Source organism: Barbatula barbatula (assembly GCF_947034865.1).
Source record: "Barbatula barbatula genome assembly, chromosome: 12".
In the NCBI taxonomy this organism is placed as follows: Eukaryota; Metazoa; Chordata; class Actinopteri; order Cypriniformes; family Nemacheilidae; genus Barbatula; species Barbatula barbatula.
Genome location: NC_136775.1, coordinates 8,349,125 through 8,376,811, shown reverse-complemented (window position 1 = coordinate 8,376,811; position 27,687 = coordinate 8,349,125). Strand labels below are relative to the sequence as shown.

General features: G+C 38.5%; 4 protein-coding genes across 5 annotated transcripts; 1 reads left to right on the top strand and 3 right to left on the bottom strand.

Moving 5' to 3' along the window:
• Positions 1-670: 670 nt before the first annotated feature.
• Positions 671-8,807, bottom strand: kpna5 (karyopherin alpha 5 (importin alpha 6)). 2 transcript variants are annotated; one of them, XR_013787380.1, is made up of 15 exons: positions 8,114-8,235; positions 6,974-7,107; positions 6,756-6,857; positions 6,467-6,566; positions 6,275-6,369; positions 6,057-6,188; positions 5,877-5,965; positions 4,200-4,299; positions 3,879-4,042; positions 3,665-3,743; positions 3,384-3,509; positions 3,174-3,301; positions 2,746-2,924; positions 1,920-2,361; positions 678-1,828 (listed from the first exon to the last, which is right to left on the bottom strand). XR_013787380.1 is itself a non-coding variant. In XM_079469252.1 (14 exons), the coding sequence occupies exons 1-14, from the start codon at positions 8,115-8,117 to the stop codon at positions 2,174-2,176; spliced, it is 1,620 nt and encodes a 539-aa protein (XP_079325378.1). In that variant the 5' UTR covers positions 8,118-8,807; the 3' UTR covers positions 671-2,173. The 2 variants fall into 2 exon arrangements, 1 of the variants encoding a protein (XP_079325378.1); XM_079469252.1 differs by having other exon boundaries at positions 671-2,361; positions 8,114-8,807.
• zufsp (zinc finger containing ubiquitin peptidase 1) lies at positions 8,185-17,785 on the top strand. The gene is made up of 12 exons (XM_079469251.1): positions 8,185-8,332; positions 13,591-14,137; positions 14,220-14,321; positions 14,467-14,526; positions 14,628-14,735; positions 14,899-15,002; positions 15,224-15,392; positions 16,240-16,425; positions 16,543-16,705; positions 16,779-16,942; positions 17,213-17,433; positions 17,607-17,785. The coding sequence occupies exons 2-12, from the start codon at positions 13,594-13,596 to the stop codon at positions 17,652-17,654; spliced, it is 1,869 nt and encodes a 622-aa protein (XP_079325377.1). The 5' UTR covers positions 8,185-8,332; positions 13,591-13,593; the 3' UTR covers positions 17,655-17,785.
• A 2,823-nt stretch (positions 17,786-20,608) lies between these two features.
• rwdd1 (RWD domain containing 1) lies at positions 20,609-23,411 on the bottom strand. Its single transcript, XM_079468778.1, has 7 exons — positions 22,918-23,411; positions 22,453-22,518; positions 22,184-22,314; positions 21,958-22,101; positions 21,628-21,760; positions 21,278-21,340; positions 20,609-21,091 (listed from the first exon to the last, which is right to left on the bottom strand). The coding sequence occupies exons 1-7, from the start codon at positions 22,988-22,990 to the stop codon at positions 20,985-20,987; spliced, it is 717 nt and encodes a 238-aa protein (XP_079324904.1). The 5' UTR covers positions 22,991-23,411; the 3' UTR covers positions 20,609-20,984.
• A 1,067-nt stretch (positions 23,412-24,478) lies between these two features.
• On the bottom strand, positions 24,479-26,899 carry calhm5.1 (calcium homeostasis modulator family member 5, tandem duplicate 1). The gene is made up of 2 exons (XM_079469090.1): positions 26,205-26,899; positions 24,479-25,962 (listed from the first exon to the last, which is right to left on the bottom strand). The coding sequence occupies exons 1-2, from the start codon at positions 26,760-26,762 to the stop codon at positions 25,573-25,575; spliced, it is 948 nt and encodes a 315-aa protein (XP_079325216.1). The 5' UTR covers positions 26,763-26,899; the 3' UTR covers positions 24,479-25,572.
• Positions 26,900-27,687: the final 788 nt, after the last annotated feature.

The following is a 27,687-nucleotide window of genomic DNA, read 5'->3' as shown; positions in this document are numbered from 1 at the left end:
GTTTTCTGCTTTGACACCAGTCGATTATTACTGTCTATTCCGAACTGCCTTTATTCATCAGGATAACAAAGTTGAACTTCTCGAGTCTTTTCACCTGCCGTTGTCCGCCCCGTGTGTGCGCGCTTGTGATTGTGTGTGAAAACCCGGGCACACGCGCACACACTGACACATGGCAGCGCTAACAGAGACAGCGCAATCGGATACAATGTTGAAATGTTTTTATGTAAAAAATGCATATATAAACACAATGGCGATATATTGCATCTCCAAAAACTACCAACGTCACGTTTATATATCGCGCGATAAGTCGATAAATTGACTATCGCGACTGGCCTGTGCGTGCATTGAGTTCATCATTCGAGTCATATTTAAATACAGTAAACATTTGAACTAGACAGGATGTTTGGCTATTATACGATGTGGCATTCAAAGGAAGCGACCAAGATATACTGTAAATGACAAGCCTGTTGTCTCAACGTTTGTCTTTGTCGCGTGACGATCAGACTTGCTTATTAATTCCAAAAGGAGGTGATTCAAATGACACGAATGAGAAAACAGTGCATGCTGACGTCTGCCTTTTAACCGCAACTATTAGTCACAACTAATGTCTTTGAACTTAACGTCATACCGAGAAATGGAAGTCAAACCACTTTTAAATCACAGTACACCTGATATTTCAATGCGTAAGAACACGCTGTTTATTTGTCTACATGATATCACACAATATCAACATTGCCTCTGAAGAAAGCGATGACCTCATCTATACTGTAAATCTGTACAAATAATAACTTAAAACAGATATTTTTCTAATGCAAAAAAGCAACCCAAACTTAGAAAACATTGTACCAACATGTATGAGAAATATTACAAAACTATACACAACTGAATGTGCTTGATAAAGTTTAATTTTACAATTATGTTTTCATAAATGCTTCCCATGATTAAATCCTTATAAGGATCCATCAAACTTGTTTTCAGTGAAACACAGGCGCATGTAATGCATGGGCAACAAATAAAAGGAAGTAAATTCTAATCGCTACAAAAAATAAATGGAGAGAAACTTTCTGTTGGATAGGTGTATGATTACAAAATTTCATCTGGGATGAAAAGAAATATACAAGAATTAGGCAACAAGTTCCTTAAAGGACATTTAAGAGGGGCAATTTGAGGAAAAGCTCACATTGTTCAACAGAAAGCAGCATTTTATGGCATATCAAACCTTGCCAGACCACATTATCAAAAACGCGTCTTTCCTTCTATCATCATTGTATATGTAATATACACGTATTTACTTAATCTGAGTTTTTCGATAATGTCAAACATTGAATAAATCAAATAAAAAAACCTTAAGAGATGAGAAACAAGTTACTGAAAAGAAAACATCAAAACAAACTTACACAACAACAACGATATGCAAACATAAAAACAAATGCATTTCGGTGGTCTGGTGACCACAAATAACTGCATGCAACGTGGTAATTGTGACCATAATACTCCTCTTTATCTCTCAGATACAAGTTTGGCCATTCTAGTAAACGAAAATGAAAATAAATAGTGTACTGGGCTCGATGTGCCCTCAGGAGTCATATTTGTTTTTTAACAAACACGGCATGACATTAGCGGTAGGTGTGATGGCACGCAGTCAAGAGAATTTATCCGATGCAACCATATATCCAAACACATTCTTTCCAACTCTGTCTTTCCAAATAGCACCTTGTAGACTCTCCAAACACATCCTTTGCATAGAACCCCACTTACTCCACAAGAGAACTGTCAAACTCTGGATGCTTGTCCCACACTTATGATATTACGAGGTAGCTTCCTATTTCTGAAGGGACATGAAGAATTCAGAATAGGACACCAGTGCCAAAGTCAAATAATACGACAATAACAATAAAAAGCTTTTCAAAACCACCTACTAGACTTAAACTACAGTCTATGAGCTTTGGCATCCTAAACCTCGCATCCTCTCTCGCAACAAGGGAGCTTGGAAGATGGGCGCGTTGGACATGGAAAATCTATTGGACTGGGGTGAGGTTGGGGAGACATCATCTCTGGTGGGAGCGGCTGCCGAGCTCCCATAGCTGAAGCAATGCTGCAGCCGAAGCAACTCCAGGCAGGATGGATGGAGGAAACAAGGCCTGTAATCCTGGCCGGCAACACAGGATGAGGGTTAGAGTTGGAATCCCTCCATTGGCGCCTCAGGCTGCTGGAAAATGTACTGCGCCTGATCTTGATCCACCTGCGGGGCGATGCTGGCATCTTCCTCCTCCGCCCCAAAGTAGTGCTCAATCAGGTCAAAAGCCTTCTGGTAAATCTCCTGGTTTTCGTGGCTCTGCAGGAACTCAATCTTGTCCAAGCCTGAGGATGGACGTAACCGTGAGTCACATTTATAAAGTGCTGGAGTCACCGCTCCTTTAATTTTTATTTAATGAATTATTTATTGGACAGAAAAGAAACAACTTTTGCCACAAAACTATAAAAAATAGTTTTATGCCATGTACGTCATTTGATGTATTATATACAGTCAAACAAACAGAAACTGTGGTCACTAGAGATTAAACATCACATTGACTGACTTCCTAAAACACATAGTTTAGCCCTACTGCCATCTTGTGGATGGCCGTTTAGTGCAGTGGGCTGAGAACAAAACTAACTTGAAATTATGGCAACCAAAATAAATAAAGGATTTTGTGGTTGGCCAACTATGTATAATAACATTTGTATAAAGTGAGACTAGCCTACCGTAAGCTTCTTCAATTAGGGCACAGTATGGGTTGAGCCCGGTTCCATTCTGTTTAGACTCCTGTTCTCCAAGTCTGAGGATGTTCTCCAGGCCGTTCAGAGCCACCTGCACAATCTTGGAGTCCATCACCGTCAGCAAGTCGCACATGGGCTTTATGGTGTTAAGAGATACCAGGTACCTGTATGTAAAGCATGTTTTGATATGAGTATGACATCCTTATTCCAACCAAAATGCTTAAATATAAGCCTGTATAAAACAGATTATAGGTAAATAACCATGGACATCAACCACATATAGTAATAAATAAACAAACCGAGATGAACATTCTGAGAACAGTCCAACATTTTACTCAAACGAACGGTGATGCAATCAGTCCGTCTCATACAGAAAGTCTGTAAATTTAACGGATTCTGTTGAAAGATGCTACCTGATCTGTTCTGGCGTGCCTCCAGATGTGGCGTTGGTAATTGCCCACGCCGCCTCCTTTCTGGTACGGAACTCTGCCTTTTGCAAAATATCAATAAGCACTGGGAAGATGTTAGCATCAATCACCACCTGCAACAGAGATGATGTCTATAAGCCACCGGACAAACTGACGACCAATCTCAAGACCTGTCTAAGCATCAGATGACTTTACCTGGATTTGTGCTCGGTTCCCAGCTGTGATGTTAGAGACGGTCCAGCAGGCTTCTTTTTTGATGGACTCCTTTGGAGTGCTGAGTAAGTGGAGCAGGCAGGGGAGAGCGGAACAGTTCAGGATTACCTTGAAAGTACAAAACAGGCATCATTCAGGATCACCCCATCACAAAACATTTGGAGATCATCACATGCATTCAGCAGTAATAACAGTGTCCAAAGACCTCAATGGCAGATTTCAATCTTTCCAGGCACGAATGTGCATGAAGGAAAATGCTGTACCTGGGTCTGAATATCATCTCCTGTTACAATGTTTCCCACTGCTCTCAGTGCAGGGGACACAACCTTATAGTCACTGTGCCTGAGATCAGACAACATTAAAAGTTAGATTTTGCACATTAATTGACAATATTGAATTTACTGATCTGATCCTTAACAAGTCAGAACTTGCACTTTTACACTTAAGTTTGTTTGTTTTAGAATATTTTCTCCTCACATGAGCAGCTCCACCAGCCTTCGACAAACGCCTGAATCAATGACTGTCTGGATTTTGTCGTTGGGCCCATCTGATAGGTATGAAAGTGCCCAGCAGGCATCTGCGAGAACATCAGGATCACTGCTGAAGAGCAATCTGGACAACACACTCAGACAGGGCGACACCTGTAAAAAACAAAAGCTGCTTGCTGGGTTTGTCAGGTTTACATGGTAAACAAGCCTCACAGCCCCACACGAAAAAGATTATCTAACATTAAAATCAGATGACTAAGTATTTCTGAAGAGTTTGAAATGTGGTTTATCCTGAACTGGTTTCACCCACCTTTGCAAATTCTGGAGGGGGATTTTTCCCTCTGCACAGGTTAGACAGGGCCCACACTGCATTACGGTTGGTGGTGAGCCGATTTGATTTTGCAAGCAACCTATCAAGGGGAGGAAAATATGTAACAGTTGCACTATAAAATCAGACCCCTAGATGGCCGTCTCGTACGTATTCAGAATATAATGGAGATTAAAGTGGCAATCCGTATTTTTTTTTTATTAAAAATAAAATAGTTTTTTGTAATTTTCCTTATCGGGTCTGAAATCTTTATTTGGTGTCTTTCGGCTTTACGTCATTTCGTCACATTCGAACCAAGAGGATCGGACTGCTAGCCTGCGTGTGGATGTTGCGAGTGGAACATGGTTTGTAGCATGTCCTCACAACTGCTGGGTAGGATTGTATACAGAAAATGTTTCTCGGAAACTTTTAGTATCATTTATGGCAGCATTTAGTACTTTTGCTTTTAAACGCCAAGCAACACTTACATCTGGGGATTCATCAGTTGTGAAAACCAAGAAAGCACAAACTGATGAGAGTTCACAAAGAAAAAGGGAATGTGATAGGACTCGTGCTCTGTGATTTCACTCAAATGTATTGTTTCCCAAATATTATGGCAAGGCTTTGCATATAGTTTATGTATATATACAGCATCTCAAAGAAGTGAGTACACCCCTAACATTTTAGTAAATATTCTATTATATCTTTTCATGTGACAACACTGAAGAAATGACAATTTGCTAAAATGTAAAAGTAGTGTGAGTATAACAGTATAATAAATTCACACTTGTATAACAGTGAAAATTTGCTGTCCCCTCAAAATAACTCAACACACAGCCATTAATGTCTAAACCGCTAGCAACAAAAAGGGAGTACACCCCTAAGCGAAAATGTCCAAATTAGTCCCAAAGTTCAATATTTTGTGTGACTACCATTATTTTCCAGCACTGCCTTAACCCTCTTGGGCATGGAGTTCACCAGAGCTTCACAGGTCCAGAATATAAAGTCCTGATATTGTTTGAGCTACACACTGAGGTGGGATAGTCTCAATTAAAAGTGAAATGAGTCTGTGCACTTATAAAAAAAATTACTGATAGAGAAAATGCGTTCGCCATAAATCGCTTTTATTTTGAAATCCATAAATAAGCTTTTACCATAATGTGCAGTATGTGCACGTATAACAAAACAGCGTGGGGGCTCCCGGCCAAAACGGCAGTGTTGGCAGGTATAAATATGACCCAGCACCCAAAATAATATTAAAACACAGCAACACAGCCTCTGTTTGCGCTATTTGGGTCTGTTTATGTTCTCATTTGTTTCGTGTTATATCATCTGTCATGTTCTCCGTCATGTATTTTACATGCGCTACTGATGTACAGGAAAGATTCTCACCTGTGCACCGTGACAGGCCACACGTGACATACGACTCAAAACATCAGACTCATCAGCACAGTTGAGCAGTGCCGAATCACAAAGAAAATACCTCCGTTCATCACCTGCAGTAGCAACTACAAACTGAGACAGCAACAAAGAGGCCATTCTTACGGATTGCCACTTTAAGGACTGTTCTGGAAATTTCCCACTACGGCACATGCTTAAAAAACTTCAGTGCACACCTCAGTAAAGACAACGCAACAAAAATAATCAACCACATGAATGAGATCAGTACAGGACACTCACTGCTGAAGAGACGGTAAGATGCCACAGTTAAGGACGTAGTCTCTGCATTCTGAATTATCCCCGGCAATATTCCCTAATGCCCACACCGCCTGCAACAACAATCATACACACCGGATCAATGTCAAGTCCTCTTGGATTTAAGTCCTGCTTGATAAAGTATACTAACACCTATAAAATCACCTGCTCTTGTACATCCTCATTTTCTGAGTTGAGCAGCTCTATGAAGATGGGCACAGCTCCTGTCTCAATGACAACCTTGGTGTGTAAAAAGGTCCCAGATGCAATGTTGGTCAGGGCCCAGGCTGCTTCAAACTGGTTAAAACAAGCAACAACACATCATGTCAAAATCACAATGCCCAACTCACGGTCTGATAAGGCCAGTGCTGACATGCTCTTACCTGCAGGGTGCAGTTATCGTTTCTTCTTAGAAATTCTACAAATCTGTTTACAACACCAGGTGTGTGGATGACCTCATCGATGGGAGGATTGGGCTCTGAGGGACAATAACAGGCAACAGATGTTATTATGGTATTCTTTCAATGGCTTTAAACGCTTATCATCGGAGTCTATGAGATACTGAACATACAGACCTTTAGAGAGCAACTTTCTGAACCTTTGAGTGGCTATTAACTGCTGGTCTGGATCATCTGAGAAGATCATCTGGATCACATCTTGGGTTATAACTCCTTCCTGTACACATTCAGATTGACATGTTGTTAGATGTACTGACTTCATTTCTATTTATACACTGTGCAAATATAAACATGCCTAATAAAAACAGGGCATATTTTATTGCAACATCGTCATAAATTCTGTCATTTGCAAAAATAAGCATGTATAAATTGCCAAGTAGTTTAGCTAGTGTTCAGGAATACTTACACCTGATACAGGTACAGTGGAGCTGATGCCAGGGTCCTGAATGGGACATTCCAGCATGGACTCATCACCAGGTGGTAGACATACATTTCTCTTTTTAAACAGCTAAAACAGAGAAAGTGTAAAATGAACATTTAAAGCAACCTCTACCCGCATTACTTTATATTGTGTAGAAGTTCACCTAGTACACATAAAAACATTTAAGAAGGCCTTAGGCAAACCTGCTCCTCCCTCTTCTGTTTGCGAAGCTGTATTCCCTCCTCCTCTCTCCGTCTCCGCATTTCTTGGGGGTTCAGGGCTTTATTCTTGTAGCTCTTCATTCGATAGTTTACATTGCCTGGACTTGCCATTGCGTCTGAGGATCAAAGTAGGAAATATTCAGGTTATACTGTAGCTCACATTTTTGTCAATAAGGATTTAGGACTACAACTGGTTGAACCAGCAAGCATCTAATATGAATTAAGAATTTGAGATTACATAAGAGGTGGTTTATTTCAAACGTATTGTAGCTGTCAATTGTTGTATCATCTGTGCAACATAACAAACAAGTGAAGCAGAAACCCTGTTAAACTTGCTTTATTATTTGGTTATTTGATTCATGTTCCAGTTGTTTAGCTTCTTTTGCTCCCACCCTTTAAAACTGAACCGTTTATTTCAATAGGCTGGGGGTTTAATATAATTTATTACCAATGTCTCATTTACATTTACAACAAGATATTTACATTCCAATACATCATACATTTTCTTTAAGTTCAGTGACTTACCATCACAGTCACAATTTAAAAAAAGAGATAAAATGTGTTTACATGATAAAGGAAAACCTCAAAAGATATCTTTAAATCCTTCATGCTGGGTTAAGATAAATACATAGTTTTTAATTGTGCTGTTGTAATCCGATCAGAAGAAGAAAGGTATGTATGAGTGGAATGGCAGTGAAGGACAGCAATAATATTTCCAAGCCATTTACACAAACACAGCTCTAAAGTTTCCCAAACTCACAACTAAAATAGAACAGTTCAATTTAATTACGCTTAGCATAAAAGAAAACATTTGTGTTGCTGCCGTTCCCCAGTGAAACAGAAACACATTTCCAATGTTTACAACTGCCGACCTGTCACAGCCAGACGATACGATCATAAATCAGTGTATTTATAAGAAAAAGCTAACGAGAGACAAATAACACTTTAGAATGTTACTTTTATTATCAAAAATCCTGCATGCTTAACTTTAACAGCTCATGTTAGCTACCGTGCTAACCGTGTTTTGCTAGCAATGACTAGATGTCAAAGTGATCTGTCAACGTACTGCTTCCTTCCTGAACAAAAACGACATTCACACCATAAACGCTAGATAACTCTCACCCATTCGCGGTAGATCTGAGAGGGAAATGCTGTCCGTGTGTTTTAATATTCCTCTCAAGAACCCTCCCGAGTTTCAGCTGATAGCAATATGGCGTCGAAGAGCGGGGGACGTCACATCCCGTGTTGCTTCCGGTTTTTACGAGCTGCCCGATTCAATAATAACAGAGGAAAGTGAAACGGAGGACTGTGAGAGTTACGGTATCTACCTCGTTTAAATGAGTAAGTAGCGCAACGGTCCAATTTTTGAGAGAAAGTTGCAATTTGTGTGGTTAAAGCTCATTATCTACGGTGTCACGTATGATGTTTAGCTGTGTGGCTGTTACACAATGTATTTGTGTGCAGAAGTGATACATAATAACGACCTTTGCCGTATAGAGACGAATAATCAAGATCTTAGTTTAATTCAGCGCAGTTAGCGTAAATCTGGGCTGACGTTGTTTTGCTATTAGTATGAAATTAATATATTGAGTTAAGTTATTACATTTTAATACCAAAACAAATTATTATATCTTTATCAATCATTTGGTTTACTCGACGGCGCACGAGGGTAAGCTAAAGTAGCATTTAGCATTGCGTTATTTAACTGTCACAAAGCATAGGTCTAACACCGCGGTCAAGCCAGCCGCAGTTCGAAAATACACGGTCAAGCCAGCCGCCGTTTAGATTCATTATGCGCGCATACTTCGTAAACTACGGTACTTTCTAGAAACGCCGCTTTAAAAGCTTTATTTAAATGCGGATCGTCTGTGTGTCTCCTCCATATTATATATTGCGTTTTACGTTTAGAATATGTCGTTTTTGTAGTAATTAATGTATTTTTTTCGGAATGTTTGCATTATAATTTCTGTAGGCTAAAGTAGGCCTACTTTATTGTAAAAACAATGTCTCCGTCTAAAACTAGCCTATTATTATAGACCTTGGTCCTGCATATAAAACAGTTTATCCAATTCAATTATTTGTTTAATATCTATACTCCTACGACAATTAACATGATTTTTATTTGTTCAAAACAAGTTTAGTGGTTTTAATACACGATTTCTAATAAGTTTCAAAAACGGATGGTCGGACTCTGTAGGGGGCATCCCTGACTACATGCACACCATATATGGTCTCATTTTACTGTAGCATTTGAGAGAAATTGTAATTTCTCCACTTTAAATGCCTATAGAAACATGATTTCTAATAAGTTTCAAAAACGGATGGTCGGTTCCTGTAGGGGGCATCCCACACTATATGCACACCATATATGGCCTCATTTTACTGTAGCATTTGAGAGAAATTGTAATTTCTCCACTTTAAATGCCTATAGAAACATGATTTCTAATAAGTTTAAAAAACGGATGGTCGGTTCCTGTAGGGGGCATCCCACAGTATATGCACAACATATATGGACTTATTTTACTGTAGCATTTGGGAGAAATTGTCAGTTTTCCAATTTAAATGCCTATAGAAACATGATTTCTAATAAGTTTCACAAACGGATGGTCTCTTCCTGTAGGGGGCATCCCACACTATGTGGACACCATATATGGACTCATTTTACTGTAGCATTTGGGAGAAATTGTAATTTTTCCAATTTAAATGCCTATAGAAACATGATTTCTAATAAGTTTCACAAACGTATGGTCGGACTCTGTAGGGGGCATCCCACACTATATGCACACCATATATGGCCTCATTTTACTGTAGCATTTGGGAGAAATTGTCATTTTTCCAATTTAAATGCTTATAGAAACACGATTTCTAATAAGTTTCAAAAACGGATGGTCGGTTCCTGTAGGGGGCATCCCATACTATATGCACACCATATATGGACACATTTTACTGTAGCATTTGGGAGAAATTGTAATTTTTCCAATTTAAATGCCTATAGAAACATGATTTCTAATAAGTTTCACAAACGGATGGCCTCTTCCTGTAGGGGGCATCCCACACTATATGCACACCATATATGGACTCATTTTACTGTAGCATTTGGGAGAAATGGCGATTTTCCCAATTTAAATGCCTATAGAAACATGATTTCTAATAAGTTTCAAAAACGGATGGCCAAAATTGTCATTTTTCTGCTTCAAAAGTTATAGACACATTAATTATAAATTGAAAGGTACATTCTCTGAAGAAATTGTAAAGTGGTGCTAATGTGGCAAAATGCTGGTGTTGGGCTAGGGGGATGACCCTTCAAACCACTAGTGAAACAGCCAACCCCCATGTCTCTACGATGTTCTGATGCAAAGATGAAGGTTTTGCTATTGGCCCTAACGGTTGCTAAGCTAAGCTGTTTGGTTGCCATGGGCGTGGCTTGGCATTAAACAATTTATAAAACTCTGAGGTATAAGTGAAATGAACCAACTCCCATGTATCTACGATGTTCTGATGCAGAGATATACATCTTGTAAAATAAGTAAACCTATTTGGTTGCAATGGGCGTGGCTTAAAAGCTTCACAATGATCCTGTGACCGACTAATTGAATGCCTGAGTCAAATGAGACCACCCCCTTGTCTCTACGACACTGTGTGGACAAGATATCAATGTGGGCCATTTATAATGGAAGTCTATAGGATCGGTTGCTAAGTCCATGTAAATGGTTGCTATGGGCGTGGCTTCATATCTTTTTGAAGTTCCTGGGATGCTGATTCGTTGCCTGGTACTGCTAAGTTATATCATGCGGGACATTTTAACTCCTTATATGGGCATCCATTATAGTCAGTGGGGCTTTTTGGGGGGGCTCCTACGCCCCAGGGGTGCAACTTACACCCCATTGTGAGGTATGTTCTTACAGGGCCTGCCAGCCTCTTCAAATGTCGTTACCAGCATGTATCTCAACGCAATTCTCGCTCGGAGCTACGACCCGCCGAAATTTGTCGTAAAATTAAGTCAATGGGATTTTTGGGGCGAGTTTTTGCCCCCCATCATACCCCCTACGCCTGATCGCTTATAAAAGTCATAGCTCACCATTCCTCAATAAGCCAGACGATTTGTTACGACTGGTTACGGGCCGAAAAAAAATGTCACAATAATAATTGTTTGTGCATATAGTGTGGAATGCCCCCTACAGGAACCGACCATCCGTTTGTGAAACTTATTAGAAATCGTGTTTCTATAGGCATTTAAATTGGATAAATTACAATTTCTCCCAAATGCTACAGTAAAATAAGTTCATATATTGTGTGCATATAGTATGGGATGCCCCCTACAGGAAGAGACCATCTGTTTGTGAAACTTATTAGAAATCATGTTTCTATAGGCATTTAAATCGGGAAAATCGCCATTTCTCCCAAATGCTACAGTAAAATGAGTCCATATATGGTGTGCATATAGTGTGGGATGCCCCCTACAGGAAGAGGCCATCCGTTTGTGAAACTTATTAGAAATCATGTTTCTATAGGCATTTAAATTGGAAAAATTACAATTTCTCCCAAATGCTACAGTAAAATGTGTCCATATATTGTGTGCATATAGTATGGGATGCCCCCTACAGGAAGAGACCATCCGTTTGTGAAACTTATTAGAAATCATGTTTCTATAGGCATTTAAATTGGAAAAATTACAATTTCTCCCAAATGCTACAGTAAAATGTGTCCATATATTGTGTGCATATAGTATGGGATGCCCCCTACAGGAACCGACCATCCGTTTTTGAAACTTATTAGAAATCGTGTTTCTATAGGCATTTAAATTGGAAAAATTACAATTTCTCCCAAATGCTACAGTAAAATAAGTCCATATATGGTGTGCATATACTGTGGGATGCCCCCTACAGGAACCGACCATCCGTTTTTGAAACTTATTAGAAATCATGTTTCTATAGGGATTTAAATTGGAAAAATTACAATTTCTCCCAAATGCTACAGTAAAATAAGTCCATATATTGTGTGCATATAGTGTGGGATGCCCCCTACAGAGTCCAACCATACGTTTGTGAAACTTATTAGAAATCATGTTTCTATGGGCATTTAAATTGGAAAAATGACAATTTCTCCCAAATGCTACAGTAAAATGAGGCCATATATGGTGTGCATATAGTGTGGGATGCCCCCTACAGAGTCCGACCATCCGTTTGTGAAACTTATTAGAAATCATGTTTCTATAGGTATTTAAATTGGAAAACTGACAATTTCTCCCAAATGCTACAGTAAAATAAGTCCATATATGTTGTGCATATACTGTGGGATGCCCCCTACAGAGTCCGACCATGCGTTTGTGAAACTTATTAGAAATCATGTTTCTATAGGCATTTAAATTGGAAAACTGACAATTTCTCCCAAATGCTACAGTAAAATAAGTCCATATATGTTGTGCATATACTGTGGGATGCCCCCTACAGGAACCGACCATCCGTTTTTGAAACTTATTAGAAATCTTGTTTCTATAGGCATTTAAATTGGATAAATTACAATTTCTCCCAAATGCTATAGTAAACCATTACCATTAGTTATAAGTCATTATAGTAGGAAAGCATGGTTTTTCAAAACGCTATAATACGCTTTCAAAAGCCATTCCACAGTTAAACTTGTACAAATTTATGTTACTGTATTAAAATCATGTATTTGCATTTTGTAGCTAATCATTTAGACACTAACAACACATTTACTATAGGATACACATTAAAAAAATAATTTCACAGGAGTAGGCTACAGGTAAAACAATTTTAACCCGTTTTATTTGATGGAAATATCAGTAACAGTAACTGTTAAACAAAAGTTGCAGACGGAGACATTGCTTTCACAACATGCATAATGCAAACATTCTGACAAAAATGTTCTTCAATTACGGAAATTCTAAACGTAAAACGCAATATATAATATTGAGGAGACACACAGACGATCCGCATTTAAATAAAGCTTTTAAAGCGGTGTTTCTAGAAATTACCGTAGTTTACGAAGTATGCGCGCATAATGAATCAAACGGCGGCTGGCTTGACCGTGTATTTTCGAACTGCGGCTGGCTTGACCGCGGTAAACTACCGGCCAATACGTATTCATGTTGTGCAATTCTCTCTGTCCAATCAGTGAGCTGTGTGTAAACTACTCACATTTTGGTATCGGTACAGCACGCTTGGAACCTCATCCGAGGGGGTGCTAAAAAAAGTATCAGGTACTTGGTACTGGACCCAGTGGAAAAACTTTCCAAAAGTGAGCTGTACCGTGCGGTACTATGCGGTGGAAAAGCGCCATAAGACTATACTCAACTCAAAGTTTATTCATAAAGCACTTTCAAAGCCATTTAAATGGACCAAAGTGCTGTCTATAGATAGTAAATAACAAAAAATCCATAGAAACATAAAAACATAGGACTAAAAGAATCAATCATCGAATCACTAACAATTCTCAGACCTAATCAAACACCAAAAGCTTGATAGAACCCAATACATTACCAGTAGAGACCCAAATAAACTATTATAGTTGTTAGTTGGTTTACATTATTATGTAAAACACCATATATTAGTAAATCAAAGTAATTTCCATTTGTCCAGACAATGCCTGTGTGTGACATCTGCTGTGAAGAGTTTATGTCGGAGGCCGACCTGAAGACGCATCTCCTCCTCAGTCATCTGGAGGATGAGATGGCCTGCCCTTTCTGCTCACTGTCAGGGATCTCATACGACGAGCTGAGCTTCCACATAAACACCGCACACATAGAAAATGACTGCCAGGTCATGCGTACAACTGCGTCTGATAGTAGCCAAAGAACCTCAAAGGACAGGATTCTGCAAAGTCCAATAGATGAAATCAATTTTGCAAGGACTAAGGGAACTGGTATGCGTACGGTTTCTCAAGCATCAACTCACTCACCTAAACACTGTCAGGTAAACGGAATGCCCACTCCGAATACAGGGGCCACTCTTTCTAAGGGGATGTCATCTAGACCGAACAGTTCACCCCCTGCAGCTGCCACAGCAAGTGGTGCATTCAAACTGGTCAGAACTACACAACCACTCAGCAACTGTCGTGAGAAAAGCTGGGAAGGTGAACAAGGGCATCGAAAATCAAAGGAAATGCGCTTGTCCTCGCCAAATAAAGGTGATCCTGACTTTTCAACTTCAAAGTCTAAAGTAAAGTTTTTCGCTAAGACACTTAATATGGTTTTATTTATGTGTTGCAGAGGGTCACTTTCTATGTCCCATGTGCAGTCTTGTCTTTAGCGACTGCTTTATTCTGCAGGAACATGTCGAGTCACATCTAAAGGACCAGGACATGGCCAAAGGTTTCTTATCCCAAAATATAAATCTGAAACTGCACAATATTTCTAGTTGCAACAAGTTATTTACAAGTGTAACCAGTAATGTAGCTAAAGCAACTCTAGTATGGTCTGCAGTAATAAAACGTGCATTTTTTTATTGTCCTTTAAGGGGCAATTTCTGGTGTTGGTACATCAACTGAAGAATGTTCTAGAGGCAACTATAGTTTAGGTGAGTTTTCATTTTGCAGTAATTCCTTCAAAAATGAAAAGCAGTTCTACTCACTCACAGAAGTAAATGACCACACTAAACTGCAGCTTCATGACTTTCAGATTCAACAGGTTATTTGTGTCCACTGTGTTCTCTGAGCTGTTCCGACAGCGGCTCGCTACAGGAGCATGTTGATCTACACATGGAGTATGACTCAACCTCTACAGCAGGTACAGTATTCAGCTTTAAGTTTTAAAAGGGTCAAACACCTTGGTATTCCTGCAATGTTTCTGCCATACTGTTGTGCATCAGTAAATACTTTGAGGTCATTGCGAATCAGTATGGATTTGATTTGGATGTTTTCATTAAACATGATTTTACTGTAATGTTTAGGAAATGCTGATCTGAATCTGGCCAGAAGACTTCAGGAGGAGGAAGAGCTTAAGTGGAAGGAGGCAGAGACAAAGCGGGAATCTGAAGAGTTTAAAAAGCTCCAGGTTAGCTAAAGCAAAGGTTGCTATAAGAATTAATCTAAACAAAGTGTGTAATTTATAATGAATAAACATTAAAACATTTCACACTGTAAAACTTGACCGAACTGAAGCGTTTTGATATGTTTTGATGGTCTCTTCTCATAACTACATTGGAACCCCGATCTGAATACTACCCAGTCAGCTGGGTTACGTGATGTGTTTTTAATTCCCCTCTGATTTTTCAGAGGCAGTTTGGGCTTGATTGCAGTGGTGGTTATAGGAAGCAGATGGAGAGGAATATGGAGAGGGCTGTGTCTCGAGGTCAAATGGTTCCAGCAGAGTTCCACAGGAAGAAGGTGGAGATGCTGGAGTCTCTGGCCTCTGGAGTGGATGATGGACGAAGCAAAACATCAGGTCTTTAGGGAATATTGTTACACTACACTACAAGTCAAGTCATCTTTGTAATGTTACGTTTGCATTAGGGATGCCCGATAAATTATCGGCCAATAAATGGTCATTTAATAATAAAATTTAGCCAGAGATAATGTAGCTGATAAATCATAAATAATTTCCTCTGGTTAAACTTCTTCAGCTGCACGCTGATCACAGTATTGTACTGTATTTTAACTGTCTTTCTGTCATGATCATTCTCTTGCCGCTACTGGCAAAAGATTGTTGATGTAGGTACAGTATGTAGATACAGTATTTATTCATGTGTAAATTATAGGAACAAAAGCATATTGTTTGAACTGCTGTCTGAATGCTTTTCTGTCTTGAGACCTGTTAGACATGTGGCTATTAAGATATTTTTTCGGGGTTGCTCTGGAAAAACATCTACAATTTGTTTATTAAATAAAAAATATACCAGAAAAGTTTGAGGGTTAAAGAATCATAAACTAGTTTAAAGTAGGCATGGTACATGATTTTCAGGGGGGGAAAAGAGAACTAATGGTTACCATGTTTTCTGCAGTGACTGTTGTAAAATAAAAGCAGTTGTCAACTTTTTGCCTTTTGTTTTAGTCTTAGGATATTTTATAATAATATGTAGATACGGTATATCGGCCAATATATCGCTTATCGGCTTCCATTGTTTAAGAATTATCGGTTATCAGCCAAAATTTACATATCGAAGCATAATGTTGTTCCTGCATATTTTCTGTCTAGTTCTATGTCATTCTTTTATGATCAATTTGTTTTAATTATTAATGAAGCAGTAGAAACACCTAAAAAAGCTAAACATGCTTTGACCGTTCTGTTTCAGGACTCATGGCAGCTCTGTATAAACACTACCAGAGGGAAGTCTCTGACTGTGCTCATGTCTGGCTCTGTGCTGAGACCGATCACTACTCCTCTTCAGAAGGTGACAAAGGATGGGGATGTGGCTACAGAAACTTCCAGATGCTGCTTTCATCACTACATAGAATGGAGCAGTATAAATCTTTACCTGGTAAAATACCTGTGTTTCTTGTGACTAATGTCTTTATACTGCTGAGAGTGCATTATATTACTTAGTTACATTATATGTATATATTTTTTAAATTGTGATCCTAATTTTCCACCACAGGAGCAATTCCCAGCATTCCGAGGGTGCAAGCCGTAATCGAGGAAGCATGGAGCCAAGGTGCAGATCCTCAGGGAGCTTCACACTTCAACCATCGGCTGCAGGGGACACGAGCTTGGATAGGGGCCACAGAAATCTATGCTGTTCTCACCTCCCTTAATGTCAAGTATGCTTCATGATAAAAAGATTTAAATATCTTAAGTTTAAATATGATTGTAATTGTTTTAACGGATTTTCAGAGCTCGAATTGTGGATTTTCACAAGCCCACTGGCCCGGGAGACACGCATCCCAGACTGTTTGAGTGGATGAAATTGTATTTCTCGCACTCAGCCAGTAGGGGAGCAAGACTACCACCCAGAATCATGCAGACGTCATTACCACCCCTATACCTCCAGCACCAAGGTATTGAAAAAGCGTTAACGATGGTTCAAAGTCTAATTATAGAACTTTATTCAAACAATATTTACCAATATTTGTATAGGACAATATTTATTTTATTACATCACTTTTACATTTATGCATTTGGCAAACATTGTTATCCAGTGCAACGTAAAGTGTATTAAATCAGTATGTTTGGTGTGTGCATGTCTATTTTTAATCAGGGCTTTCAGTACTCAGCTGTTACTGCATGGCACTAGCAACGCAAACGTGACTTTTTGTGTTTTTGATCAGGCCACAGTCGTTCCATTGTAGGAGTGGAACAGAAAGCTAATGGCACCCTGTGTTTGCTGATCTTTGATCCATCATTTGCACCTGAGGAAATGAGGCGTGCATTGTCGCAGGATACAGCAGCCGCATTGGTACGCCGCATGCGCAAGTTCCCCAGTGCCCTCAAACACAGACAGTATCAGGTGGTGGCTGTGGAGGGGGAACTTACACCTGAAGAGAAACAGGTAATGTAGACAAGTGTAATAAAGTTTAGATACTCCAAATACATTTGGAATTTGCTAATGGGTTGTGGTTTACCATATTTTTGGGTGATGTTCTGTTCATTGATTTGCAAGTATAATTAGTGTTACAGTTTTTAACACTCTACAAGTCTGTTGTGTGTGTGTTTGTTTTACAGAGCCGCATTCTTAATTCAAGAAAACTATGTGCTGAGAAAATTCCTTGATGCCATTGTGGTGATCTGCTGACTGCCTGTCAATTCTATCTTCTAGTCCCTGGTGCTTTTATCTAAACTGTGAACACTTTTTTGTACAAATGTTCATAATAAATTATGTTTTTATCTTGCTAAAAGCTTGGAATTTGTTTTTGTAATAATTGTTTCAACTTTTGTTCAGCTTACGAAGTATCATACCAAGAATATCCATTAAGTAACTTTGTACGTGATTGGTGTAGTCTGTTTATTAAATTAGTAGTTGGTAGAACTTACCCAGCAGTTACGTTGGGACGACGTTCCTGGACAGGACCATATTCGTTGCCACAACGTTCCAGCGACACAACTTTGCGATTCCCATATTCGTTGTGACGACGTAACATTGGACGTTGTAGGCACATATGGTGATTACCTCCTGAAGACTATGGCGTTCCAAGGGGGTCAAATATATGACTTTTCAGCACACACTCATCTCACTCCACGTCTTAACTGTTTTTGTATTCTGCTATTTATTGCATTGAATTCAAGACGAGCCGTTGACGTCACGTAAATCATGCGCGGCAGTGAAGTGTTCAGGCAGGCGTCACACGTCATTCGTGTGTATCAGTGAAGTTATGGCTAGTTCTGGCACAAAGTTTCAGATCTTTCGTTGTCAGGAAATTACTAAATTAGTACTCAAAATATGAACTCTGTTGTGAGTTAACTCTTCAGACTAACCACGATACAGCAATGAAGGGGAAGAACAGCAGGCAGGAGACAAAGTGATGGTAGAATAAAATTAGCTGTTTTCAATGCTCAGTCTAGTTAAGTATGACTAGAAACAGATTCATTGGGTTTTATTATACCACCACAGAAAGTGGAAAATGAATTGCATTGTCTTGTTACATTTTTAGAACCTTTGGAATGAGATGCTGTATTTGTATTGTTTTCACAAGTAGATCATATGTGGATCTACTTGTAAAAACAACACAAATACAGCATCCAACATGCACATGATAAAACAACATTAAAATGTAACAGAATAGAATAATTTGCGAGGGTTTGAGTTGTGGCCTAAGCACCAAGCGCTGTGTAAAAAATGGCTGCCCACTGCTCTGCAGTTTCTTCACGGTGTGTGTGTTCAGTACTCAATGCAGGGTGTCGGTACACTTGGAGTATGGGAGACTACTTGGATGTTATCATCAGTCCCATCCCCGATCACTAGAATTCCCAAGTACTGAACTTAGAATTCCATTTCGAATCATCCGGATTATAAAGTCTTGTTAGCCCTAGCTGCAATCCTGCATATCCTGCAAAGTTGCATATTCTTAAATTTCCTCAGTATCAAAAACGACTACATTTATGGATTTTGCATGTCTGCCAACGTTCTTCAAGTAATTGATCTTCAGGATTTTGTTGACTAATTATCCTGCTATTATTCTAAAACGACACAATGTGCACAAGAGTTGTGTTTGAAACTCATTTTACAATGTAATATTTAGTAAACGTCTTGTTCATGATATAGGGATCGGCAAACCCTTTAATGTTGCATTTCTGCCAACTACTGGAAAGAGAGGGAAACCAGAAATCCTTGCAAGCATTTCATTTTTTTTACAAAGCACTAATAAAGTTTGTACAGCAGTGATAACCACATTTTAACGTGGTGTGTATTTGGTATTTTATGTTACAATCACCGAAACATACAGCTCATTGTACGCTCACAAATAAATGATCATAGACCAAGTATAATGATTCTAGAATAAAATCATCCGTATAATCTTGTTTTTATATGATTCTGACATTAAATCAACTGCATAGTCTCATTCGTACACAATCATCTTTGGTTAAATGTGGTTTCAGATCACTCAGATCCTATCACAATACATAATATCTCTTAAATGCTTTCCCAGCCATTGTGTCATTTGTATTGTGAACTAAAACTTTAGATTAGAAAATATTATTTAAATGAATCACTAATGATACAAGAAAGTTCCTAATCTCTTCAATCAAGTATTTCTATTTCTAACACCGTTTTGGTCTTGCTGCTCCGCACAAGAACCATCGGTGACTGGAAGAACTATTTCACTGTGGCACAGAATGAGAGGTTTGACAAAGTGTACCAGCAAGAGATGAAAGATGTTCCACTTTCTTTCATCTGGGAAGAATTATTGTTTTGATTTGTTTTTATTCGCAACATGGATGGGCTCTGGATGACATTCACTAAGGGCGAACCAAGTGTATAACATGAATATGGAACCTTTTTATGACATAAATCAATATGCTTCAGTAGAGAGGAAGCATGGTTTGTTAGTACTTGTTATAGACAAGATGAATGTATGAAGCTGATGTAAATATCTCTTAATCTTGTTTAACTGTCAGCTATACTAAATGTGTTTGCTTCAGATGGAGTTCAGTGTTCACAAGATGAGTCACTGCTGACATCTTGTGGAATAACAATTGTGTGTTTTAGAAATGAATTTGTCTTATTGTACTATTGCTCTTTGTATGACATATCGCTTATTGCTCCCCGAACTCTTTGTAAGTCACTTTGGATAAAAGCGTATGCTAAATGACAATGTAAATGTAAACGTAAAATTAAAGGAACAGTTCACGCAAAAATTTGAATTCTGTCATAATTTACTCACATTCAAATCAGAAAGATATTTTGAACAGTGTGTGTAACTAAACAGTTCTTGGTAACCATTGACTACCATATTTGTTCTGTTGAACACAAATCTTTGAAAGAATGTAGGAAAGCAAACAGTTCTGGGGCGCTTTTGACTACCATTGTACTTTTTCCTACTATGGTAGTAGTCAATAGTGCCCCAGAACAGTTTGGTTACAAGCATAATATATTTCTCTGTGTTCATTGGAACAAAGCAATGTATGCAGATTTGGAGCAACTCAAAGGTGAATAAAATTATGTACTTTTAGGTAAACTGTCCTTTTAAGGTGAAATGTACAATAAAGGGTCACTGAAGACATAACTATACCATAAATTATGTTTATATCACCCAAAATAAGGCACATGGCTTTACTTAAATACACAGACATTTTATTTGCCTTTTGTACCATAAATAAAAGTTCTCGAAAAATTATTTGTTTATAAGTGATGCCGACAAATGAGGAACAGGATCACCTTATCACATGTATACGAAGCCAAGAACAGGAGAACAAGTCAATGGATCAACACATTTTAATGGCATATTAGTATAAATTGTGATATGTTTGACAGATACTGTAAAATATGCATCATCTTGTGTTGTAGTGACTGAAAAGTTTATGTTCAGAATGTTTGAGCTTAAGCCATGCTCCACGAGACAGAGGTTGTTGGTATTTTCTATTCATGTTAAAAGGGAAAACACTTCAGTCTTCATCACTGCCCAGATCTAGCGGGTTGAAATCTGGATCGTCCAAGTCCAAATCATCCATGTCCTGAAATAGTGACTCATCCACTTCCACACTGTTTCCACCTATGAGTAAATACATGTTTTATAACTTGTAAGGACAGTCAAGGTTAAGTTTTCACCTGGCTTAGCTAGTTTTTGAGTTTTAGCTTTGATTATTCATTTCCCATAACCACAGTTTATGCTTACATTGCTACTCAGCTATGTAGCATACAAAATAGCTAGTAAAGAAATCATTCAGACATTCCTTACCATCCTCCAGGAACTGGATATCTGATGTGTCAAGATTATGGTCTCTCTCAAAGAGCTGTTTTCCTATAATGCAGGCAAAATAAATATGCAAATGATGACACGATGAGTCCCTGTTTACACTCACCCGGCATTACCTTTAATCTAACAGTTGCATGCTAATTAAAATAGTGCACAAAAAATCTAGAATGTTTCTCCAATGTTTACTTAATGTAGTTAAAGATATATAAATACATTGAATAAGCGATAATGCATTTATGTGATCAGATGGCATTATAGAGATGTACATTCAAAAAATCCTATACAAATTTTAGTCTCAACACAATTGTTTTTTAAATCTCTTAGTAACTCACCTGTGAGTTTTCCCTTTCCTGACAGCTCTTCATCTTTCTGCTTTTTGCTCTTTAGTTCTGCCATGTCTTGCTCAAAAATGGCTTTCCATGATAAGAAGTTCTCTATTGTGACCACAGTGCCTTGGAATGCAACCTGTGGGAAAAAAACAAGGATCAGGTCAAGAGCAAGACTTTAATACAAATGATGCTATGCAATGCAGCTGCCAACACATCTTCCATGCTAGACTGAGCCTTTCTTTACAAAACACAAAAGCAATATCCCAGTACAGTTTGGCTGTTTCATGTTATTAATGTTACTCTTCATTAAGAATCCATGTGCTCAGAACAAACCTTCTCAGCTTCTTCAGCCTCCGCTTCTTCTCTTAGTTTCTCCTCTTCTCGTCGGCTCTTAATCTGGTCAACTATTTCATTGAGTTTCTCTTGCACGGCTGTCACTAATGTGAATATCATAACCATTCCTAGGTTTTCTTCAGCCTATAAAAGAATGGACATCATTGGGAGAACATAAAGAAAAAAAATTCTCAATTCTTAATTGATGGGTAAGGTGTCAGACAACCTGCTGCTCTAAAAGAATTAGGATATCTTCAGTATCTGAAGCGTCCAGGTTCTCATATGAGGTGATCTCCCAGAGAGGTGACTCATCCGGATAGTTCTCCACATATGTAAACTTAAGGGTCACCTCCGACGCTAATACAAATAGCAAACACACGATGTATGGCTTTTGTAGGTGTTATTAAGTTAAGTTGTTATGTGCTACACAAAATAAACTGCATCACATTTAGCAAGTGAACATTACTGAGAATCTTGTGAAGTCATATCACTTACTCTCATCATTTTCTCCTGCATCTGAAGTAACTGTGATGGTGAAGCTTGTGGGGTTTTCAGAAAGCACTGTGCAAACATTGAAAATAAACATTATCTGAGGTATGAATGTTGATCTACAGTGCGTATAATGGTCACTCTATACTACAAACAAACAGATTTGAGTCACCATCAGAGACTAAACCCAAATAACCTATTTAGGAGCAGATATACTTGGATAAAGCAGCACGAAAACATTCTGACGTTCTATTATTATCATCAACAATTGACCTAGACAACTTACTGTCTGGTATCGTTCATTGTTTTAATTTATACATAACCTGTATATGACAAACTAAAGCATGATATCGATAAGATCGCCGTTTCGCTCATATGTTTAAAAAACTTGATCTTATTTAAGGCTAGTCAGCTAACAGAAGCATGGCTAGTCTATAGACGCGAAAATATATAATTAGCCGTTAATCTCACCCGTGAATGAGTCTGGATAAATGGACTCGATTGCTTCTAGTTCATTTCTTTGCTCCTCGCCGTAGTCTGTCATTTTATGTCAGAAACGTCCATATATTCCTGACTGCATGGAAGTAACGTGTGTATGGGCCCGGCCGGCATCGATGTGATCTTCGATCACAAGTAACGTCTGAAATGTATTTTCAAATGATAGCTCATTTTGACTTCTGTTTTCGTTGCAGTATTTTATACTTTTGAACTCTTGGTTGTACGTTAAATATGTTTTGTACGCATGTAAGCATAATAAACAACGAATAAACAAACAAACATATGAACACAAGCGTAATCTGGCATAGATTATAAAGCCTGGCTGGTGTCCAGCCGCTATTTTTCATTCAATACTGTAAGTGTAGAGCCATGGTTTCTGTAACGTTAGCCTTATATGACCATATTTTTACAGCGAAGAAGTTGTAAAATAATGCATGTGAGAATGTCACTGTCAGATAAGGTTCTCTAATAGAGGGTATGCGTTTGACGTCACTTTCCCACGTGAACACGGCGGGACACGCCCCATTGAGCGCCAGGACACGTGCCCGAGTTGAAAAGACATTTATATATAATTGTTTATAATAATAATAAAAACTAGTGGTAAAACACGGAGCAAAATGGCTGAGGAGAATAGGAGAAACAAAGAAACCGGGACTAAATTATTTGCTGAAATCACAAGCAGTTGGACTCGTCTGTGATCTTTATGACTTCCCTATGACTTACAAAGGAATCAAGTGTTCCTGGACACTGAAATGTTGCACGGCATTGTAAGCAGTTATTTTGCTGAATGTTTTACCCCTCACGGAGGCAGGCTCTGCTCACAGGGCGCTCATGTGGTAAATTGACAGCACATCCATACCCTCTATTCAACATAGGAAAAGGTTGATGAGGTTGGATTCAAAGTAGGCCTACTACCAATGATCTACAATCTAGAAGTCAACAGTACTTGGACCACCATATTTGTCTTTGCAAAACACTTAACTTTGTATTCTTCAACTGCACAATTTGTCCATTATAGGATGGGGGAATGGTATGTGACGGCTGAGATTCTTCATGTCACATACAGTTCCCCCTGTGTTCCACAAGATAGAAAGTTTATACGTACGTGTCTCTGAATTTTTAGTTTTTTACAAGAGATTTTAGGCCTGACATGGCCACATTGTGCCATCAAAGAAGGGGTCAAATAATGCTTGCAGCTGAGATGTCACTGTCAGATAAGATTCCCCAGTGTAGGGGAAAAATTTATGGAGTTGGGTTCAAACCAACCAACTCCAGGCCATAAGTCAACCACTGGTCCACCATATTTGTCTTATAGTTGTTTAGAGTTTGTATGCTTCAACTGCATCATTTGTCCAACATAGAAGGTGGGACACATCCTAAAAATGGCAATATTCCTGTTATAATGTTCCCCCTATTTCTAAAACTTTGATCATTAATGATTCTTTTTGGAATGCAGGTCACAGAGCTTTTCTTCATTCAGGTTTTGGGTATGTTTGAATTGAATGTACAGTTTAATTAATGATGTTATGCTTTTAGCCAAGGAACAGGATCCATAATTTATTAGTATAGAAAAAAGCATGCACAATAGTAATAGCAAATATTCAAATGATAAGTATAATACAAAACATACTATAGAAATAAAACAGACAAACAACTATTATATTGGTACAAAATACAAAACAATACATAATTGAAAAAATTGTATGTGAAAAATAAATGTACAGACAGTATGTGCTTCTTGCAGATAGGCTTTATAAAAAACTTGGTTTATTCAGCCAATGACTGAGATAGGTGAACTCTCTTTTTGTCATTGCAGTTCCCAATTTCACAACTGTAATAGTTTTGTTTCAGGCTTTTGTACTCCTTCTGTTTAATTGCATGTACATATTTAAATTGTCTTTGAAACCATTTGGTCACACTCATTATTTAACAAGCTTGAGACCGAAGTCCATATGAATAAATGTTGCCTAATTGTTTTTAGGCATGAGTTGGTCTGATCATTCTTTCACAACAATGCAGGAAATGGACACCACAAACTGAACCACAAAGCTGAAAGCCACTTGCAAAGTTTTAAAAATATTAAAAAATACTTCCTCAATTAATTCATTTTTGTTTTTGATAAAGTATTCTAGGAGTGCCATGCTTTAATTGCAGAGTTAATTTACTTGAAAACTCAAGTCTCTTTACTAATGTTGGATGTTGTGCATTCAGTATGTGGATTTCCTGTCTGTCACCGAAAAAAGCCACAGGTAGCAAAACCTTGCCCTGAGAACTGGTTCCCCTACTTCCTTCTATGCAAAACCAACTATCAAACCAACATACTCAAGCACTGCAATAAAAAACATGAAAGTATTAATCTATTGCAGGAACATCCTTCAAAAAGCAGGCTCAGATTTCTGTCAGTATCTCTTTAGGCCCGAGATCTGTTTCCCTATTCATGTCTGAAAAATTGTAGATGTTACTGATACGTTTCATCATTTAAATGGACAAAATATCCAGTTCCTTAATTTATAAAACAACAGAAAACAAACTTTAAACTCTAATGCTATACTGAAATACAGTATACATGACTTGAGATGCAATGGTTATAGCATTGCTCATATTGTTTTAAACAAGAGCTTTGTGCATCTATGCCATCTCTATTCCATCTTCGCACTCTAAAACAGGACGCTTCTCAGGGGTGAAGTCCCGGTCCGCACGCTCCACGTATCTCTGTAGGGTGCTGTAGTACTGTTCACTTTGGTTAAAGGTGTACATAGAAGAGATCTCCTCCCAGGCCTTGTGGTTCGGAAAGGGAAACTCTTCAGGATGTTTGTTGTCAAAGAAGCTCTTGAGGTTCCTTTCTGCCAGTTTGGTGGCATATTCTTCTACGAAAGTCTCAAATTTTTCCTGCTCCTTCACTACATAGATCTTCCAGAAACTTAACTGCAGGTAGCTCACCTGAGAGCGACAGTTCTTGTAGCATGTCCCGATCAGAGTCACTACTGCCGAGATGATAATGATGGACCAGCCGAGGATCTGAAAATGATGAGGTAAAGCTTTTACTTGAGGTAATATTAAATATATTCTAATATTTCATTTCAAAGTATTAATCCTATTTCTCACTATTATGTACTGATAATTGATGAGTTTTGGTCAAACACATGTGGCTCAAGATTGTGTTAGCAGTGCAAAAATCATGGGTTCACTCCGCAGTGGAGACACCGGCTTCTTAAATGTATACAATTTCCATAAATGTAAAATTCAAATGCAGTTTTCACCTGTGACTGAGCACGTAGCATTAGCAGCAGTTCTTTGTTCTCATCCGGAGAGAGCCGAGTCTTCCCACAAGGCACACGCGCTAGCTCGTCTCGGCATGAAGGTGTCTTGTTATTGCAGAAAAGGTCCACCACCACATTTTCATCCAAGCCGCTGACAGCACACTCATAAAATGTTCCATTGAGCAGTGCTACACAAAGCCACATTATAGGGGCAATACAGGCAGTACTTAGTATTTTTATAAGCGCTGACAAGCAACCTACAAAGTTACCCCTGGGGCATAGTTTGAATGGGTTGAGACAGCACCCAGTATACAACCGCCAAAGACGTGAACAAATAAAGAGTCCAAGGGCTAGCAGGACGATGGCTGGGCCGAGCAGAAAAGTTATTCCATAGGCAAAATTCTGTCCATGGTTGCACGGACACTGGAAAGACACCATGGAGAAAATTCTTTCACTGCCTATAGTCAAAAGGGCCATGAAGCTATAGCCAATAGTACTCTTCTGATTGGTGAGGAAACGCAGGACAGTCTTAAAAGAATCCATGGTCACTCCAGACATAACTCCAAGTAAGTTGATGGACAGGAAACAGAAGATGGTATAAATCGAAACAGAAAATCAGCACACAAAAAATCTGAACACAGCAGGGCACTCCCAGTTCCAGATTGACTTGCACTTTGTTTTCCACACCCTCCTGTATCTCCTCCTTTTCTTTCTCTTGCTTTCATAGCTACTCATCAGACCCCTCCTCTGCTTATTCGATTAACCTCCTCCCACTCCCATTGGGCTGTTAAGAAAACCAGCTTTCCTGGTTCTGTTGGAATTCAAAACAGACTACAGCTGTGCATTGAACAAAAATGTCATATACAGCAGCAGTTAAACAAATTATAGCTGAATAGTGGATATATATAAATGTATGTATAATGTTGGATTGTGGTTTAAATAGAGAAAAAAATAAAGCTATCCAGTCTTCACTGTGGAAATGACAATGTGCTTTTTATTATTGAAATGTTGGAATTTAGAGATTGGTGGCATTGGAATGTTAATCTTGAAGCTGGTGGCGTTAACTCAACATCTTCACAAGACTTGCGTGTGTTGTATTACAATGAGGTTTATTGCAACAATATTTGACAAGGGAAATGTTTTGTTCTATGTATGAGTAGACACTTTCTGTTCTGCTCATCTTGCTCCGGCCATTTGGATAAGCTTTCATGTTAATGTCTTATGGGAAATATTGATTTTGTTGTGAGCTTTTAGCAAGTGAGCTTTTAGCAAGTGAGCTATTAAAGTGAGTTTTTAGCAAGTGAGCTATTAAAGTGAGCTTTTAGCAGTGTGGTTTTTACAAGTTTATGATTATTCAATAGAAAGGCATAAACTGTTGTATGTTGAAATATAATATACTAGAACCAAACTGGTAAAAGTCAAACTTGCTTGTTTGCTGTAGTTACAGTTAAAATAGACAAAGTGCATTTGGTAAGAATAGTAT

Coding starts and splice junctions, on each gene's coding strand:
- kpna5 (XM_079469252.1), bottom strand. Junction 6,858..6,973: donor AACAGAAGAGGGAGGAGCAG/GTTTGCCTAAGG, acceptor TCTCTGTTTTAG/CTGTTTAAAAAGAGAAATGT. Junction 6,567..6,755: donor CCACTGTACCTGTATCAGGT/GTAAGTATTCCT, acceptor GAATGTGTACAG/GAAGGAGTTATAACCCAAGA.
- zufsp (XM_079469251.1), top strand. CDS start 13,594: ATGCCTGTGTGTGACATCTGCTGTGAAGAGTTTATGTCGGAGGCCGAC. Junction 15,003..15,223: donor AAGAGTTTAAAAAGCTCCAG/GTTAGCTAAAGC, acceptor CTGATTTTTCAG/AGGCAGTTTGGGCTTGATTG. Junction 16,943..17,212: donor CCTATACCTCCAGCACCAAG/GTATTGAAAAAG, acceptor GTTTTTGATCAG/GCCACAGTCGTTCCATTGTA.
- rwdd1 (XM_079468778.1), bottom strand. CDS start 22,990: ATGACAGACTACGGCGAGGAGCAAAGAAATGAACTAGAAGCAATCGAG. Junction 22,519..22,917: donor TTATCCAGACTCATTCACGG/GTGAGATTAACG, acceptor ATGTTTGCACAG/TGCTTTCTGAAAACCCCACA. Junction 21,761..21,957: donor AGGCTGAAGAAGCTGAGAAG/GTTTGTTCTGAG, acceptor TTTTTCCCACAG/GTTGCATTCCAAGGCACTGT.
- calhm5.1 (XM_079469090.1), bottom strand. CDS start 26,762: ATGTCTGGAGTGACCATGGATTCTTTTAAGACTGTCCTGCGTTTCCTC. Junction 25,963..26,204: donor TGCTACGTGCTCAGTCACAG/GTGAAAACTGCA, acceptor CATCATTTTCAG/ATCCTCGGCTGGTCCATCAT.